Genomic DNA, 18,298 nt, shown 5'->3' with positions numbered 1-18,298 from the left:
CCAGTTTCTACCTGCATTGAAAGCTACAATATACTACAATAAATCCCGTACTCCCATGCTCTTTCATATTTATATACACAAAAAGCATACCCTACACACACTTTTGTAAACATATCTGCTCAAAGAGAAAGCAATATGTGCAATAAAAAAACTGAACAGCGTGCATTATACAGAAAGTGTAAACAAAGGCTATTACCGACACACATGCCTACAATTAAATAACTGTTTTACCACGGCCAGAAGTTCTGTAGTTGAAATTACGATCTTCTTCATCTTTCTGGAGTCGTTCAGACACAAGCTTTGAAATAGCTTCACAGTCTTTCTCTAAAGTATTCAGTGTATTTTGTATAGTTTGATTAATAGTGCGTTCTATGTCTTTGCACACATTCTCAATTTGGTTGGCACATCTTGTCTGCTGCTGTAAAATGGTTGGCAAGGTGAATTTTACATTTACCCCCCAAGAGTTGACTATGTCTAAAATAACACTAAAAATTCTATTGGAAGGGAAACAAGAAACATTTTTCACATGTTATTCAGCAGGTAATTCTCAGGCTCTTAAGTGTGAGAGTATAGTTTATGATGCAAGCAGAGAGAAATTTCAGTAACATAACAATGCAAATTTTGAGCTGGATGCCTGTTATTTCCACCCTTTTGCTTCCCTTTAATATTTTGGAAACTGACTCTGTGCCTGATAATTTCTGTTTAGCATGTTCGTGGTATTTAGCCTCAATTTCACCTTAAAATAAATAAATAAATAAATAAAACTTGGCTATTTCTGTTCTGTATTTATGTTACAAGTGTCATCAACACCTGCTCTGAAATTGTCATCAATACCTGCTCTGAAATTTCAGAGAAAATTATAACAAAGTAAGTGTGTCTTCATTCTCTAACCCCCCCAGATTATGGTATAGTTGTTTAAGCCTTCCTTCCAAAGCCATTTTCATTAGTTAGAGTGTTAGAACTATATAGTAAAAGTCTGTTGCTGTGTGTCTAAAACTTCAGCAGCAACAAACTTTTGTTGATATGCTCCACAGCACTCGAAAAAAGAAAAAGAGAGGAAAAGCAGTAAACATGCAAACAGACAGGATGCACTCACATTAAAAAAAGTATTTATAATCAAGATGATGTCATCTGATAATCAAGAGGAAGATACCTTTTACAACTGTGACAAATGTATTTCACCGACTTCAAAGGTTCACTTTACTAGTGCTGCATGACTCACATAGTACTCAAAATTTGCACAAATTGGAAATACAACAGTTCTTTGACCTACACTCTAGTTTTTAATTTCTTAAATTGGCTGACATGGAATTACAGGGGTCTATGTTGTATTTTTTGCAAGGTCCAGTTACACTACTACTTTTGATCTATACACTCTCCAACCACCTATGTGATATTTGCTTCTACATCTGCCCCAAATTTGAAAATATGTTTATAATTGCTTTATGATTCGATTTTCAAATGATCCTGCTGTGTATTAACCCATTAGCGCCGTGCGTTGTCATATGGCAACATTTGTAACACTTTTTTTAAAATCGATTCCACGACATCAACGAAGCGAGAGTGTTGGCAGCACTGGATTCCGTTCCGCAAGACTGTAAAGATCACTACACTGCAACAGTTTTAACAATACATTTAAATTCTGCAGCGTACACAGTGTTGGAAGTCGTCGTTTGCTGAATGACGAAGAAAAATGGAATATAAGTTTGAGTAAGTATGTTTTACACAGTAACTTACGATATAAATTTGGATATTTAGTATGGTTGTGCTTTAAATACTCAAATATATATTCTTTAGAGGTTACTGCTTGCTGTGAAATAAATTACATGCATTTGGGCCGTTTGAACATCGGTGTTGCCATATGGCAATGCTAGGTGCTTGTACTCAGTAAAAGGACGAATTTTCTCTTTTTGTTTTAGAAGAGGTTTATCGCCTGCTGAGGCGCTGGAGATTCTTTATAATGACGATATTGAAGACACAGATGAAGATTCGGGAAATGAACATGTTGGGTAAGTACGCCTATCGTTGGTTTGTAATTGTTTGTATACTGATGCCGACTTAATTATGATTTGCTGTTTCATTTCTTATTTTTACAGATTATTAGACAACCTGTCCTCTCGTCAACTACGAGCTAATGCTGAAATAAGGATGCCAAATAACGAAAGGATCTGTGTTGATTATGAGCACTGTAATCTGCCGGCACCACCAATGTGTACTGCACAAGATCCAATTGTACCTGAAACAGCTACACAATGTCCAAATATACCAGAGCCATCTGTATCTGAGGTATGATCTACCTTACTATCGGACAATATCGTGAACTGGGCTTCTGAAAAAGATACGTTTGGGAGGCGGTGGGAGAAAGGAGCTTATTCTGACAGTCAAATTACCTCTACATTTCCAAAACCTGACTACTCAAGGTATGAAAACATGTCGATCATTGACATATTTGAATGATTCATTGACCAGGAATTTAATGAGCATTTAGTGAAAGAAACAAAGCATTATGCACTATTTCTCAATTGTCAGGGCCCAAAAATTACAGCAGGTGAAGTACGGTGTTTCATCTCCATTTTGTATGTTAGTGGCTACAATAAGTTACCTTCTAAAAGAAATTATTGGGACTCAAAAGATGACATGAGAAACTCTGCTGTGTCTCAGTCTCTGAGAAGAGACAGATTTCTACAAATATGTAGATTTCTGCACTGTGCAGATAACACTAAGAACGATGAAAATGACAAGGCATGGAAAATTCGTCCAGTTATGGAGATGTTGAAGAGGCACTGCATTGTGAATTTTGTACCTGAAGAACACCTGTCATATGACGAATGTATGGTGAAGTACTACTGTCGCCATGGATGCAAACAATTCATTCATGGTAAGCCACTTAAGATTCGGCTATAAAATTTGGAGTCTAAATACTAAAGATAGATATTTGGTGAACTGTTCAGGGAAAAGGTCCTAAGGGAGAGGCAGTCTATGAGCAGTTGTTTGGCAACAGTTGTTTGGCAAGGCAGCAAGTCCGTTACTTGTTTTATTGGATGAAATTCCTGAAGTGAAGAGAAAACTTTGTTACAACTTCTACATGGACAATCTATTTACAGGGGCATCTCTATTTTCATTTCTCAAGTACTGTGGATACTCTGAAATCGGTACCACCAGATTTAAAAAAAAACAGAATTCCTACGGAATGTCCACTGGAAAACAAAAAATTATTTTCCAAGAAAGATTGGGGATATTTTGAGACAGCAATAGAGAAGAATGATGGATTATTGTATGTGCAGTGGCTGGACAACTCAGTTGTCACAATGATCTCTTCTTCATGTGGTGCACAAGAAGTTGGCCAAGTCAAGAGATTCTCACAACTAAGAAAGCGAAATATAATGATTCCCAGACCAAACCTGGTAGCCAAATATAATACATATATGGGAGGTACTGATCAGTAGGATCAGAATCTAGCAAGCTATCACATTGCAATAAGAAGCAAGAAATGGTACTGGTGTCTCTTTACATGAATGTTAGATGTTGCCATACAAAACAGTTGGATTTTGTATAATAAAGCAAGAAACCAAACTATTTCTCAGCTTGATTTCAAGAGAGAAGTAGTAACAGTGTACTTGCAAAGAGACCAAGCTTTACCAAAAGGAGCCGGGAGACCATCTGCATCAAGGGCATGTTCCGACAGCCGCATATCAGATTCAATTAGATTTGATAAGACTGACCACCTCGTCCAGCACACGGAAGGAAAGAAGAAGAAAAGGTGTGCACACAAGGACTGTAAATCTATTGTGAGAAAAATGTGTTCAAAGTGTAATGTGGGATTGTGTATTGACTGTTTTATTCCATTTCATGTAAAATAATGCTGAGTTCAAGGTTTGATTTTTGATTATTAATAGTACTGTGTTATAAAGTATCAATTTTACGATGAAGACTGAACAATAAATTTGCACAAAACTTGTATATGTAATAAGAGATTTCAATAACCTACTTATTTTAATTGAAGTTGCAATATATATAAATTTAGGTAGTGAAAGCGCCTAGCGTTGTCATATGGCAACATCAAATATCTCGCTAATGGCGGTAATGACTTTCGTCAAAACAACTCTGTTGTGTAATTTATGCCTTTTACAGACATAATAACGCAATTTAAAAAAAAACAGAGAGAGAGAGAAAAATCAAGAAAAAATTAATTCCGGCACTAATGTGTTAACTACAGTCAGTTGTCAGGGAATCTCTTAGCTCCTTCCTTATCCGACCTGAGGAATACATTTCACTTATGGAAGTGTCACCTGCTACATTGATAATGAGCCTATCAACAACAGAATACACAAAGCTAAACAGGAGCCTCATTTTCTCTCCTTTTATGAAGAGCCATTCTATATCCCACCAGCGTTTGGCAGTGACATGTGAAAAAGCTGCATGCATTAGTTTCAGTGCGTCTGGCAGCTTAACAGTCTTGTTACTTCTCGGGCCAAATCCCACAACTTTTCTCCAGATCAGTTCTGCTGGGTTCTCATTGTAATGGTACAGTAGCAAATGTAAAAATGCAGCATTTGTATGTTGTGCTCGATGCTTTGAAAATTACTGTTTTTCATGTTTCTACAGTACTTATCTACCTCTGTGGTATGAAACAATGGACACAGTCCAGATAAAGAGGATTTGGTTTTTCATTTTTGCCTTAAAAAATTAAATTGTTATGTTTCCTTAATTTAAGCAACTTTTATGAACAGTCTTTCATAAAACATCGATAATTAAGAATTTGTATTTTAAATGAAAACAGGAATTTCGCATCCAATATGCAATCAGAAACAAGAAGATGCATATTATTCATAAAAAATTATGAGTTGTATAATTATGAGATGTAGGTATTTCAATTTGAACGAGAGGGGGAGGGGGGAATGATACTGGGGCGTTTTGAACCAATGAACTATTACCTGCACTAAATTTACACTCCACTACGCTACCAACTGAGCTACATGTACGACGTGGGCTAATGTATCAACTGTATTACATACAGTGGCTGAGAAAATATCAAAGCTGATTATCTCTGTAAATTTATGAAAAACATTAAGAACAGCCTATTTCTCAGCACTTTTTAACTATATTCCACACACGCGTTTCACTACAGAACAGAAAGCAGCCTCAGCCATTTTCGTACTGCGCATTAACAGCGCGACAATCGGAGCACAACACTGCAGAGCCTGTGACTGTACACGATTTTTGAAATAAATACTACTTAGCTAAAGTGTGATTAAGTTGATGGCTGTTAGTACAGTTGTACACCTTAGATTTTCATTTAATGTAACTTAGTACTAATATATCTAATATGTAAGAAGGACCTACTTCCAAGAGCGTAACACCGTCCGTGTACGTGTGGTACTGCTTCTCACCAATCATCATGTTTGTGTATCTTTACATCAGGTTTATTCTCATGATGAACAGATTATATACGGAAACATCACACTCACATGACGTTCCACTAAGTAACATTTAGCGAATCTGAACTCTTTAGTTTAGCAGGAGGCATGATTGAAGTTCAATCTCAGCAAAAGTGAATTTTTTCAGCTTATTGGAGTACCTAGGCCACGTCTTTCCTCACGAAAATATAATAGCAATGCAGAAACACACCTAAGCAATTGCATCCATGCTTCAGCCTGAGAACCACAAGCAGCACCAAGCATTTCTGGAAAAAAATTATATATTATGGAAAATTCATTCTGGTGGCATCTTGGATAGCTCATCCTTTACAACATTTGTGTAAAAAAGGGAGTGGTATTCTTGTGGTTTGTTGCAAGTGAAACAATGATCAGGAGATCAAACAGTGTCTACTATCAGCACCTTGTTTAAGAATGTTCCAACCTGGGACACAAACAGTGACTGCAGCTTTTGCGTTGGACAACGGAGTGGGGACCATCCTTGCTCACTGAGAGACTGATGGTTCAGAGAACCCCTCTGCTAATGCTTGAAAAACCCTCACCTCTCCACAAATGAAATACTGTTGTTGTTGTGGCCTTCAGTCCTGAGACTGGTTTGATGCAGCTCTCCATGCTACTCTATCCTGTGCAAGCTTCTTCACCACCAGGTACTTACTGCAACATACATCCTTCTGAATCTGCTTAGTGTATTCATCTCTTAGTCTCCCTCTACGATTTTTACCCTCCGTGCTGCCCTCCAATGCTAAATTTGTGATCCCTTGATGCTTCAGAACATGTCCTACCAACCGGTCCCTTCTTCTTGTCAAGTTGTGCCACAAACTCCTCTTCCCCCCAGTTCTATTCAATACCTCCTCATTAGTTATGTGGTCTACCCACCTAATCTTCAGCATTCTTCTGTACCACCACATTTCAAAAGCTTCTATTCTCTTCTTGTCTAAACTATTTATCGTCCATGTTTCACTTCCATACATGGCTACACTCCATACAAATACTTTCAGAAACGACTTCCTGACACTTAAATCTATACTCGATGTTAACAAATTTCTCTTCTTCAGAAACGCTTTCCTTGCCATTGCCAGTCTACATTTTATATCCTCTCTACTTCGTCCATCATCAGTTATTTCGCTCCCCAAATAGCAAAACTCCTTTACTACTTTAAGTGTCTCATCCCCTAATCTAATACCCTCAGCATCACCCGACTTAATTTGACTACATTCCATTATCCTCATTTTGCTTTTGTTGGTGTTCATCTTATATCTTCCTTTCAAGACACTGCCCATTCCATTCAACTGCTCTTCCAAGTCCTTTGCTGTCTCTGACAGAATTACAATGTCATCGGCGAACCTCAAAGTTTTTATTTCTTCTCCATGGATTTTAATACCTACTCCGAACTTTTCTTTTGTTCCCTTTACTGCTTGCTCAATATACAGATTGAATAACATCGGGGAGAGGCTACAACCCTATCTCACTCCCTTCCCAACCGCTGCTTCCCTTTCATGCCCCTCGACTCTTATAACTGCCATCTGGTTTCTGTACAAATTGTAAATGGCCTTTCGCTCCCTGTATTTTACCCCTCCCACTTTTAGAATTTGAAAGAGAGTATTCCAGTCAACATTGTCAAAAGCTTTTTCTAATTCTTCAAATGCTAGAAACGTAGGTTTGCCTTTCCTTAATCTATTTTCTAAGATAAGTCGTAGGGTCAGTATTGCCTCACTTGTTCCAACATTTCTACGGAATCCAAACTGATCTTCCCCGAGGTCAGCTTCTACCAGTTTTTCCATTCGTCTGTAACGAATTCGCTTTAGTATTTTGCAGCCGTGACTTATTAAACTGATAGTTCGGTAATTTTCACATCTGTCAACACCTGCTTTCTTTAGGATTGGAATTATTATATTCTTCTTGAAGTCTGAGGGTATTTCGCCTGTCTCATATATCTTGCTCACCAGATGGTAGACTTTTGTCAGGACTGGCTCTCCCAAGGCCATTAGTAGTTCCAATGGAATGTTGTCTACTCCCAGGGCCTTGTATCGACTCTGGTCTTTCAGTGCTCTGTCAAACTCTTCACGCAGTATCATATCTCCCATTTCATCTTCTTCTACATCCTCTTCCATTTCCATAATATTGTCCTCAAGTACATCGTCCTTGTATAGACCCTTTATATACTCCTTCCACCTTTCTGCTTTCCCTTCTTTGCTTAGAACAGGGTTTCCATCTGAGCGCTTGATATTCATGCAAGTGATTCTCCTTTCTCCAAAGGTCTCTTAATTTTCCTGTAGGCAGTATGTATCTTACACCTAATAAGCCTCTACATCCTTACGTTTGTCCTCTAGCCATCCCTGCTTAGCCATTTTGCACTTCCTGTCGATCTCATTTTTGAGTCATTCGTATTCCCTTTTGCCTGCTTCATTTACTGCATTTTTATATTTTCTCCTTTCATCAATTAAATTCAGTATTTCTTCTGTTACCCAAGGATTTCTACTAGCCCCCGTCGTTTTACCTACTTGATCCTCTGCTGCCTTCACTACTTCATCCCTCAGAGCTACCCATTGTTCTTCTACTGTATTTCTTTCCCCCATTCCTGTCAACTGTTCCCTTATGCTCTCCCTGAAACTCTGTACAACCTCTGGTTTAGTCAGTTTATCCAGGACCCATCTCCTTAAGTTCCCACCTTTTTGCAGTTTCTTCAGTTTTAATCTACAGTTCATAACCAATAGATTGTGGTCAGAATCCACATCTGCCCCTGGAAATGTCTTACAATTTAAAACCTGGTTCCTAAATCTCTGTCTTACCATTATATAATCTATCTGATACCTTCTAGTATCTCCAGGATTCTTCCATGTATACAACCTTCTTTTATGATTCTTGAACCAAGTGTTAGCTATGATTAAGTTATGTTCTGTGCAAAATTCTACCAGATGCCTTCCTCTTTCATTTCTCACTCCCAATCCATATTCACCGACTATGTTTCCTTCTCTCCCTTTTCCTACTCTCGAATTCCAGTCACCCATGACTATCAAATTTTCGTCTCCCTTGACTACCTGAATAATTTCTTTTATCTCATCATACATTTCATCAATTTCTTCATCATCATCTGCGGAGCTAGTTGGCATATAAACTTTTACTACTGTAGTACGCATGGGCTTCGTGTCTATCTTGGCCACAATAACGCTTTCATTATGTTGTTTGTAGTAGCTAACCCGGACTCTTATTTTTTTATTCATTATTAAACCTACTTCTGCATTACCCCTATTTGCTTTTGTATTTATAACCCTGTATTCACCTGACTAAAAGTCTTGTTCCTCCTGCCACTGAACTTCACTAATTCCCACTATATCTAACTTCAACCTATCCATTTCCCTTTTTAAATTTTGTAACCTACCTGCCCGATTAACGGATCTGACATTCCACGCTCCGATCTGTAGAACACTAGTTTTCTAACTCCTGATAATGACGTCCTCTTGAACAGTCCCCGCCTGGAGATCCGAATGGGGGACTATTTTACCTCCGGAATATTTTACCCAAGAGGACGCCATCATCATTTAACCATACAGTAAAGCTGCATGCCCTCGGGAAAAATTACGACTATAGTTTCCCCTTGCTTTCAGCCGTTCGCAGTACCAGCACAGCAAGGCCGTTTTGGTTAGTGTTACAAGGCCAGATCAGTCAATAATCCAGACTGTTGCCCCAGCAACTACTGAAAAGGCTGCTGCCCCTCTTTCAAATTGAAAAAGAAACACTGGCCATTGTATTCACATTGAATAAATTTCATATGTCTTTATGGTACCAAGTTCCACTTGGTAGCAGAGCATACGCTGTTGAAATCATCATCCAGTTCAACAGTTCAAGTCCCAGATCATTCTGCTCATTCGCTCCAGTGCGGAGCATTGTTCCTATCAAGATAAACCTATGTAATCCACTTCAGAAGCACATCCCAGCATGCAAATGCTGACACCCTTTCCTGCCTACCCCTGGGCCATAATACAAGTTAATAAAGAGGAAGTTCTTTGCTTCTAACTGGACATCAAGGCTCAAAAGGCCATTGGCAATTTTTCCATTATGGGAGACCACACTGCTGTCACCACAGAGGTGGACATGCTCTCAAACAAGTTTGCACCTTCATCTTGAGGGTGTGGCCAGAGCTATTGGCCAGGCAACAATTTCCTCCTCTTCAGCATTACTGTGGGTAATGACACCATGCCTCTGTGGGTGTGGTTTCTCTTAACCACAGACCACACAGCACTGTATGCTGTGATTCCACCAACCTTTCAGCAGCAGATCCTACATTTACTGCATCAGGGGCATTGGGGGCACTTTCAGGATCAAGCTGCTTGCTCAGCGCCACACTTATTGGCTGGACATCAAGTGAGAAATAGAAAACCTTGTCTGTTAATGCAACACATGTGTGGAACAACACATGATCCCATTCAGGTTTCTTTTAGCCTATGCCAGTATTCACGAAATCTTGGGAATGAATGCATTTCAATTTTGCAGGCCCGTTCCTCAACACCACGTGGCTCATCGTCACAAATTTTTTCCAAGTTCCTGTACATTAATAACTGCCATACAACCACAGTAGAATACAGTGACGGTGCTGTCAAAGATTTCCGCCATCGATGGCCTGCTGCAGACATGAGGTCTTTGAGAATTTCTGCACTAACAATGGAGTGAAGTTCATGTGTTTGCATCCTTTCCATCGCCAATCAAATGGAGAGGTTGAGAGATTCACTCAGACATTGAAACAGCACATTAAGACGTTTGCCCAAGATCCTTCCACCCAAGATGCCGTGACATATCAGGCAACATCAATTGCTCACAAGAGCCCATCAGAGCTGTTCACTCCCGCATTTACTGCTGCCAGCACTCAGGCCCCTGCCCTCCCCCACAGTTTCTCCCGCCTCTCCAAAATTCCCATCTGGTACATGAGACTAGAGGTTCAGCCAACAAGATCAGTGATTCCCAGCCACCATTTGTCAGAAACATGGAGAACAAGTTTTTACACTTGATACCAGGGACCAGACCACCACTCAACACCAGAACAAGCCCTGGTTATGGAACTGTGCCCCCCAGTCTTATTATCCTAATATTTCCACACACCTCATTCTTTGATGGAAGAAGACCTCATGCTTGAGTCTGCTCCCCCCCCCCCTCCCCCATCCTCCTCCACCTGCCTCCCTATAATTCCAATGTTAGTTGTTCCAGGAAACCATGGCCAGAGGGGCGAGTCTGGCCTCGTCACCAGATTCTGCATCCCAAGGCAGACCAGTGCTTTGGACTGATTTACGGCAGCCAGGGTCATCTCAAAAGGTTCCACAAGTGAGGCAGCCACCATTCTGGAGCCCAGATGTCATCATGACAGCCTCCGATGTCCACCACCTTAATATTTGGATGTTGTTACGCTCCTGACTTATCACCTCCAGCCCGTTTCATGTTATTGTACAGTGTGCTGTCATGTGTTGTACCGCATAAATTATAAAAAAAGGTGTTCATTTGTGTTTTGTGCCACAACAGATATATTCAAGAAAGAGATAATACTCTATTTTAGGCAGAGTACTATTTTGTGACTAGTCAGTCACAATGCAGGGGTCACGAGTAAATAAGAATAATACATGGGGGATTTTTTTGTGGAACAAGGAGGGAGGGTGCTTCCTGCCAGTAAAGGCTTTTGGAAAAGATTCAACATATTTGAATGGTGACTACTTGTCACTGTATGTACAGTGTTAATAGCACCACAATAGCCAGCATTATGTGCCTTAGTCACCTGTAGTAATAAACCTGTCAGCTGTCTGAAGACCAGTACATGCTCTGAAATTTCTATTGTGCCTATCACATTTCACACTTACCTTCAACTCTTTACCTGAACTCAGATTTTTTAAAATCTGATTTATGTCTCCCTTCTTTAGCATTTGCCTTAAACTTTTCTGTTTTTCTCTTACACAGTGTAGTTTCAAGAAGAAAATTTTTAATTATGAACACTGAGAAGTACACATTTTAACTCTTTCTTATATTGAAAGCAGATATTCTAGTTCCTTCTACACAGTTAATGTTACCTTGTTTAATTCTGGTATGTAAATAGTCGGCATGTCAAATCCAGTCCTATTCAGACCAGGCCGCTTACACAATTCTTGAACAATCTGCATCATTACTCTGAAAAAGAGAGAGAGAGAGAGAGAGAGAGAGAGAGAGAGAGAGAGAGAGAGATTAGAGGAGAAGTGGGATTAATGTAGTATCAAATACTGTCACTAGAAAGTGACTACAAAAATCATACAGAATTCATACCTTTGTCGATCAGACTCATCCCCAGCATCATCTGCCTTGGACAAATAAAAACGCATTTTTTCTGTTTGGGTTTTATTTAAGGCCTCAACTAGGTTGAGAGTTCTTTTACAAAGTGCCTGGCCAATTGGGTCAAAGAAAACGAACACCAAATCAGCCATCTTTCCTGTAAAAAGACAGAAAAATAAGTACACCATGATAGGCAAAACTTCATTATTTAATGCAAAGGAGAAAAAGGTGAATCATTTACAAAAATCAATACAAATACCAAAACAGGATTAATGTACATATTTAGTATTTTTCAGAAACCGACAGACAGACCGATTAGTGAGTAACAGATTGTGCCATCCAGCAATCCATAAAAAAGGCGTACTTTCATGCAGTGATATATAGAATGACAAATCTTTAACTTGATGAAATGAGATTTACAAAAAATAGAAATCCTAATAAAATTACCCAAAGTAAACAATTTTGATCCACAAATAACTAAATGAATGCATAAAAAGAAGCTTAAAAGTGAACAACTGCCAACAAGATAACTTTGGTGGTAGTGGTGGTGGATGGGGATGGAGAGAGAGAGAGAGAGAGAGAGAGAGAGAACCTTTGAAAACACGAAAGTCAAAATTGGGTTTTGTACTGACAACTGTACTAAAAGTAAAATAAAAGATACACCATCAATAGAAGAGAACTGGGAAATACACAGAACTGACTACAACAGTTGTCACACAGTATATCTTGGGCAAACCGAGATAAATTTTCGGTTTTGTTTTAAAGAACACACAAAACCCAATTCTATTGCAAGTGCTTGCAGGTTGCACATTATGAACAACAAATATCTGATGTGAAGTACTAATAAGAAGCTCCAAGTCCATCACCACACAAAGAACAGACTGGGAATTAATATTAGAGAAAAGATTAAGGTTTTTATTCATTGTTAATATCAACCAAGTTCAATCACCAACAGCCAAGCAGATTTACAAAACAGAAGTTCTCTCAAAAATTTCAGTTACATTCTGCTTACAACTGATGAAAAAAACAAAGTGAAATTCTATTTGCAGTCTGACAAGTAGGAGTAATAGTACCACATACACTCTGAGTGAATACACATTACAGATGTGTTGTACTAAAAATACTGCAGTTATTTCAAATCTTGATTCTACATTTGTAGCACAAATATGAACAAAATTAAACCCTGTGCAACAACAATGGCAGAATTTTGCTTAACTATGTTAGTGGGGTAACGAACATATATTTTTATTGGAAACAAGATCACAGGTGTCCGTGGCAATGACTACAAAGCTGAACCATCCATATCACAGGCTGAGTGGGATAGGTGGGAATAATGTACTTAGTTGGGAACAGCAGTTTTGCATTTCCAGGTAGGAGAGAATTAGTTCTGGGCTTGCACGGAAATTTTGCATTCAATAAGCAATGCAATCAGTTGATACTGGAATTCCACTTGTTACTCTAGCATCACCCTAAAAACAACACTGAGCAGGGCATAGCGGAGCTTGATGGAATATCATTCCATCTGTGGGAAATGCGTAGTTTCCAGATTGCCACAAGGTTTATCTCAAAGTCAAGAGAAGCCATTTAAACTGCGAGCACAGCCACTGAAAGTTAATTGCAGGATAGTGTACCGTTAAGATACAGGGAAGGTAGTCTAGGTAGATGTAGGAGAAAATTTGCCTGTGAATAGATTATGTGTAGCAGGTGAATAGATTGTGTTTAGCAGATCCTTTTGAGGAAAATGAGGAACTTAGTAAGATGTGACGTTTCGTGTGCTGTAGTGTGATATGCATAGAAGAGTTAAACGGGAATTAGGTAGTATCCATTGGGATAGACCATTTTTGCCATAGACATGGAATTACCTAAGGGATTACTAATAGCTGATTTAAAGGTTTTACGGTAAGAGGATTTGGACAGAGGAAATTTCAAGCCTAAGCTGGAGTACACCACCAGTTTCACAGTATCACATGGAAAAATAGCTCATTTAGAGGGAGCACATAAAAAAGACATGGAATAATTGTTGGCAGAGCACAAAGACTTATTTAATTCACCTTAGACGTTACCAGGAGCCCCAGTAACATAACACAGTATCCTGACTGGGAATGAACTACCTGTACATTGGAAACCTTATCAGGCATCCCATCACTTTCAATCTGTGATAGAGGACTTTGTCAATCAGCTATTATTTGATGGAATCATTGAAGAAAGAATTAGTCCATTGGGTGCACTGGTAGTGACCTGTCCATAAAAACAGCACTGATAGAACAAAAGCCTATTAGTTTTGTTGGCATTAGAGATACCTGAATAAATGGGAAGTCACAGATGCATACCCTATCCTGAACAATACAAATACATTGGAAAACTTGGAAAAATGCAGGTACTTGATGACAATGAATATACAGAGTGGGACCGAAGACTGTAGCAGTCTGGTCCCTTCAATCCCACAAACCAACCAATATACAGAGTGTGTACAATCAGTTCGAAGCAGCACTGGAAGGTCATCTGAAAACAACATTTACTGTTCCACCAGGCTAGTACCAATATCATCCGAAATTGTGCTAAACGCAACCTCTGAAAATTATTTCGAGCAGTTAGTTCAAGAGCCCACACAAATAGTAAATGGTTGTGAAAACACACCTGATCTCTTAGCAACAAATAATCCTGAGTTAATAACGAGCATCAAAACCGATTCAGGGATAACTGAACACAGGGTTGTCTTAGTGAGATTGAGTATTGTAATCCCCAAATCCTCAAAAAATAAGCGAAAAATATACCTATTCAAAAAAGCAGATAAAAATTCACTTGACGCCCTCCTGAGAGACAAACTACATTCATTCCAAATTAATAATATAAGAGTAGACCAGATGTGGTTTAAATTCAAAGAAATAGTATCGGCAGCAAATTAACGAACGACGGAGCTGATCCTCCTTGGTACACAAAACGGGTTAGAACACTGTTGCAGAAACAATGAAACAAACATGCCAAATTTAAACAGACGCAAAATCCCCAAGATTGGCGATCTTTTACAGAAGCTCGAAATTTAGTGCAGGCATCAATGAGAGATGCCTATGACAGTTTCCACAACGAAACTTTGTCTCAAAACCTGGCAGAAAACCCAAAGAGATTCTCGTCATATGTGAAGTATGTTAGCAGCAAGAAACAATCAATGCCTTCTCTGCGCAACAGCAATGGAGAAACTATCTAAGACAGTGCTGCCAAGGCAGAGTTACTAAACACAGCCTTCCAAAATGCCTTCACAAAAGACGAAGAATTAAATATTCCAGAATTCGAATTGAGAACAGCTGCCAACATGAGTAACAGAAATAAATATCCTCAGAGTAGTGAGGCAACTTAAACCACTTAATAAAAGCAAGTCGTCTGGTCCAGACTGTATACCAATTAGGTTCCTTTCGGAGTATGCTGATGAAATTAGCTCCTATAGCATCCCCAGCGAAATAATAAGAAAAGACTTAAAAAACAGTATTTATAAAGAAAAGACATTTAAAATTTGAATAAGTGGACACTAGCCACTCAGGCGAACATAACTTTTTCTCCGTATTATAATAATTTCTCTGTGTAAGTTTCGAGTGCAAAGAAATATAACAAAATGATCTAAAGAAACGACACGATACGCTCTTTTATTAATTTTTTAGTCGTCTTCACTTCTTCTCTTGTCTTGGTTGCGTGTAGACGGACATCTTGCGAGTGCTGGCAAATGTAAGCATATTTGTACTAATTAAGCAGATAATATATTGATTTAATATCACTGTTCACTTTTAATTTGTAAGAGGTGATCCCAATTTCATGTCCGCCTTCCTTTGAATTAACCTGCATTCGAGTAATTTACAGTTCAACAATCGCAGCAGCCGATGCAGCCAACGACGCCATTACGTTGCGATATTAACTTATAAAATTTAGCGGAAGCAAAATACTCGCCCACTATTAACATAATATACATTTTTCTCCACAGCCACCCGACGCTGCAGAAAATACGTAGCTTTAAGATTCGTATTTTCAGTACAACAGCCGAGAGCCAGAGCCAGGACTCCGACTACCATGCAATGGTTAACGGAGGTAAGAAGGAATACTCTCGCGCGTGTGTGGGCCGCAATTGTAATTAATAACTAAAGATTTTTTGCTTTAAAGTGAACTGTCTAGCCGAGGAAATTAATATGAAAAGTTTATTCCATTGTTCAACTTATATGCTCATGTCTTAAGATTCAGCGAGTCTAACATTCATTAACGTTACAAATAATTTAAGATTAATATTGTTAAAAAGGATAACTTCACAAAAGCATTTAATCGTAAATCAAAATCGAATGAAATATAATTTTTATTAAGGCCCACCACGTAAGTCGGCAACAAGCAAAATAGTATGTTCTGCCAGTCGTAAAAGGCGATGAAAAGAACAAACCACTAATAGGGCTAACCCCCCTTTTAGTGTGATTGGTTGGTTCAGAACAGAACTAAAGAAGCCTCGGACAAACGCCGTCATGGTCGGGGACGACGCTTGAACCCTATGCCCGCCCACAATGGTAACAACACTGCTAGCCAACTGGAAACTGATTTAAATCCAAATAGAGGTGCTTTTCAGGATATGCTTCCTGCAACCACCCTAGAAGGAAAACAAAGACAGAGGATGAGATGGTCAGATGAAGTTAATCAACACCTCATGTTCTGTTATTACCAAGCAACAAACCTAGGAACCAACACAACTGGATACAGATCACAAATATACACATTTATTACCAGATACCCAGAATTAAAATTTTTAACAGAACAACGACTAGCTGATCAGATTCGTGTAATAGTCAAACATAACAGGATACCCCAGTCAGAATTAGAAAACATCAAACAACAAGTACAAGAAATACTGGAACAAAATAATGTGCAATCAGAAGAAGAAGAAAATACAGTAATGGACTCAAACATCCCAGAGCAAACAAACAAAGAACAACACGCATCAATTAAACAATCAGAGGAAAACGAAATCTTAAGACAGCCACCAGAACAAGTACAAATAGAACACAAAGTGACACACATGTTAGATATAGAAGAAAAATTTCAGCTGACATATATAGAATACAAAGACATACAGACCGCCAAATAACCCACAAGTCGAAACAACAATAAAAACTATCAACACAATCATACACAACAAAATAAATGAAAACACAACTATGGAAGAGTTACAACTACTGGTTTATATAGGAGCACTCGCTACACTAAATATACACACTAGGCAGAGATCAGAACCAACCAATGCACAGAAGAAACCCACAAAACCAGCATGGCAACACAGGCTACAGATCAGAATAGAAAAACAGAGAAAAGACATCGGACAGCTAACACAATTTATAAGAAATGAAATGTCAGGGGGGGGGGGGGAAAAAAAAAAAAAAAAAAAAAAAAAAAAACGAGAAAGATTAGGTAAAATCTCACAACAAGAAGCGATAGAGCAATTAGATGAAAAGAAGCAGAAATTACAAGCATTGGCCAAACGACTTAGAAGATACAAAAAAAAGTGAAAATAGAAGGAAACAAAACCAAACATTCAACACAAACCAAAAGAAATTTTACCAGACAATAGATAACACACACATTAAAATAGACAATCCACCAAACATAACAGAAATGGAACACTTCTGGAGCAACATATGGTCAAACCCGGTACAACATAACAGGCATGCACAGAAATCTGTAATTATTGATACATGTTCAATTACCCGAAAGTTCCTAAATGCAATATAACACATACCGTACAGTTAAAAGGAAGTGATGCTTGATCAAGGTCCGCGTCACTTTCCATTTTTAACCAGACTTAACGTCTGAGAAAGTAAAGAAATAATAATAATATATTACATTACGACGGCCGACGGACACGAGACTCCATACTTAATAATCATATACAACTGTTTGCTCGACGAAACATCCGTAACCAAAGACTGGAAAGTTGCACAGGTCACACCAATATTCAAGAAAGGTAGTAGGAGTAATCCACTAAATTACAGGCCCATATCATTAACGTCGATATGCAGCAGGATTTTAGAACATATATTGTGTTCGAACCTTATGAATTACCTCTAAGGAAACAGTCTATTGACACACAGACAACATGGGTTTAGAAAACATTGTTCCTGTGAAACACAACTACATCTTTATTCACATGAAGTGTTGAGAGCTATTGACAAGGGATTTCAGATCTATTCTGTATTTCTGGATTTCCAGAAGGCTTTTGACACTGTACCACACAAGCGGCTCGTAGTGAAATTGTGTGCTTATGGAATATCGTCTCAGTTATGTGACTGGATTTCTGATTTCCTGTCAGATAGGTCACAGTTCGTAGTAACTGAGGGAAAGTCATCGAGTAAAACAGAAGTGATTTCTGGTGTTCCCCAAGGTGGTGTTACAGGCCCTTTGCTGTTCCTTATCTATATAAATGATTTGGGAGACAATCTGAGCAGCCATCAGAGACACTCAGTAGCTCGGTACGGGCTTTTGTTGAAGTTTCGAGAACATACCTTCACCGAGGAGTCAAGCAGTATATTGCTCCCTCCTACGTATACCTCGAAGAGACCACG

General features: G+C 38.7%; 1 protein-coding gene across 3 annotated transcripts in view; it reads right to left on the bottom strand.

Moving 5' to 3' along the window:
- The window catches only part of LOC126204412 (sarcalumenin-like), a 94,421-nt gene that overhangs the window by 14,579 nt on the left and 61,544 nt on the right, over window positions 1-18,298 (bottom strand). For all 3 annotated transcript variants that reach the window (XM_049938789.1, XM_049938790.1, XM_049938791.1), the window contains 3 exons: window positions 11,712-11,874; window positions 11,483-11,579; window positions 232-418 (listed from right to left, as the gene is read on the bottom strand). In XM_049938789.1, coding sequence (XP_049794746.1) covers window positions 232-418; window positions 11,483-11,579; window positions 11,712-11,874 — 447 coding nt within the window. The remainder of the gene's footprint in view (window positions 1-231; window positions 419-11,482; window positions 11,580-11,711; window positions 11,875-18,298) is intronic.

Source organism: Schistocerca nitens, chromosome 9, assembly GCF_023898315.1.
Source record: "Schistocerca nitens isolate TAMUIC-IGC-003100 chromosome 9, iqSchNite1.1, whole genome shotgun sequence".
NCBI lineage: Eukaryota > Metazoa > Arthropoda > Insecta > Orthoptera > Acrididae > Schistocerca > Schistocerca nitens.
The sequence above is the reverse complement of the archived record's forward strand: the minus strand, read 5'-3'. Positions and strand labels throughout refer to the sequence as shown.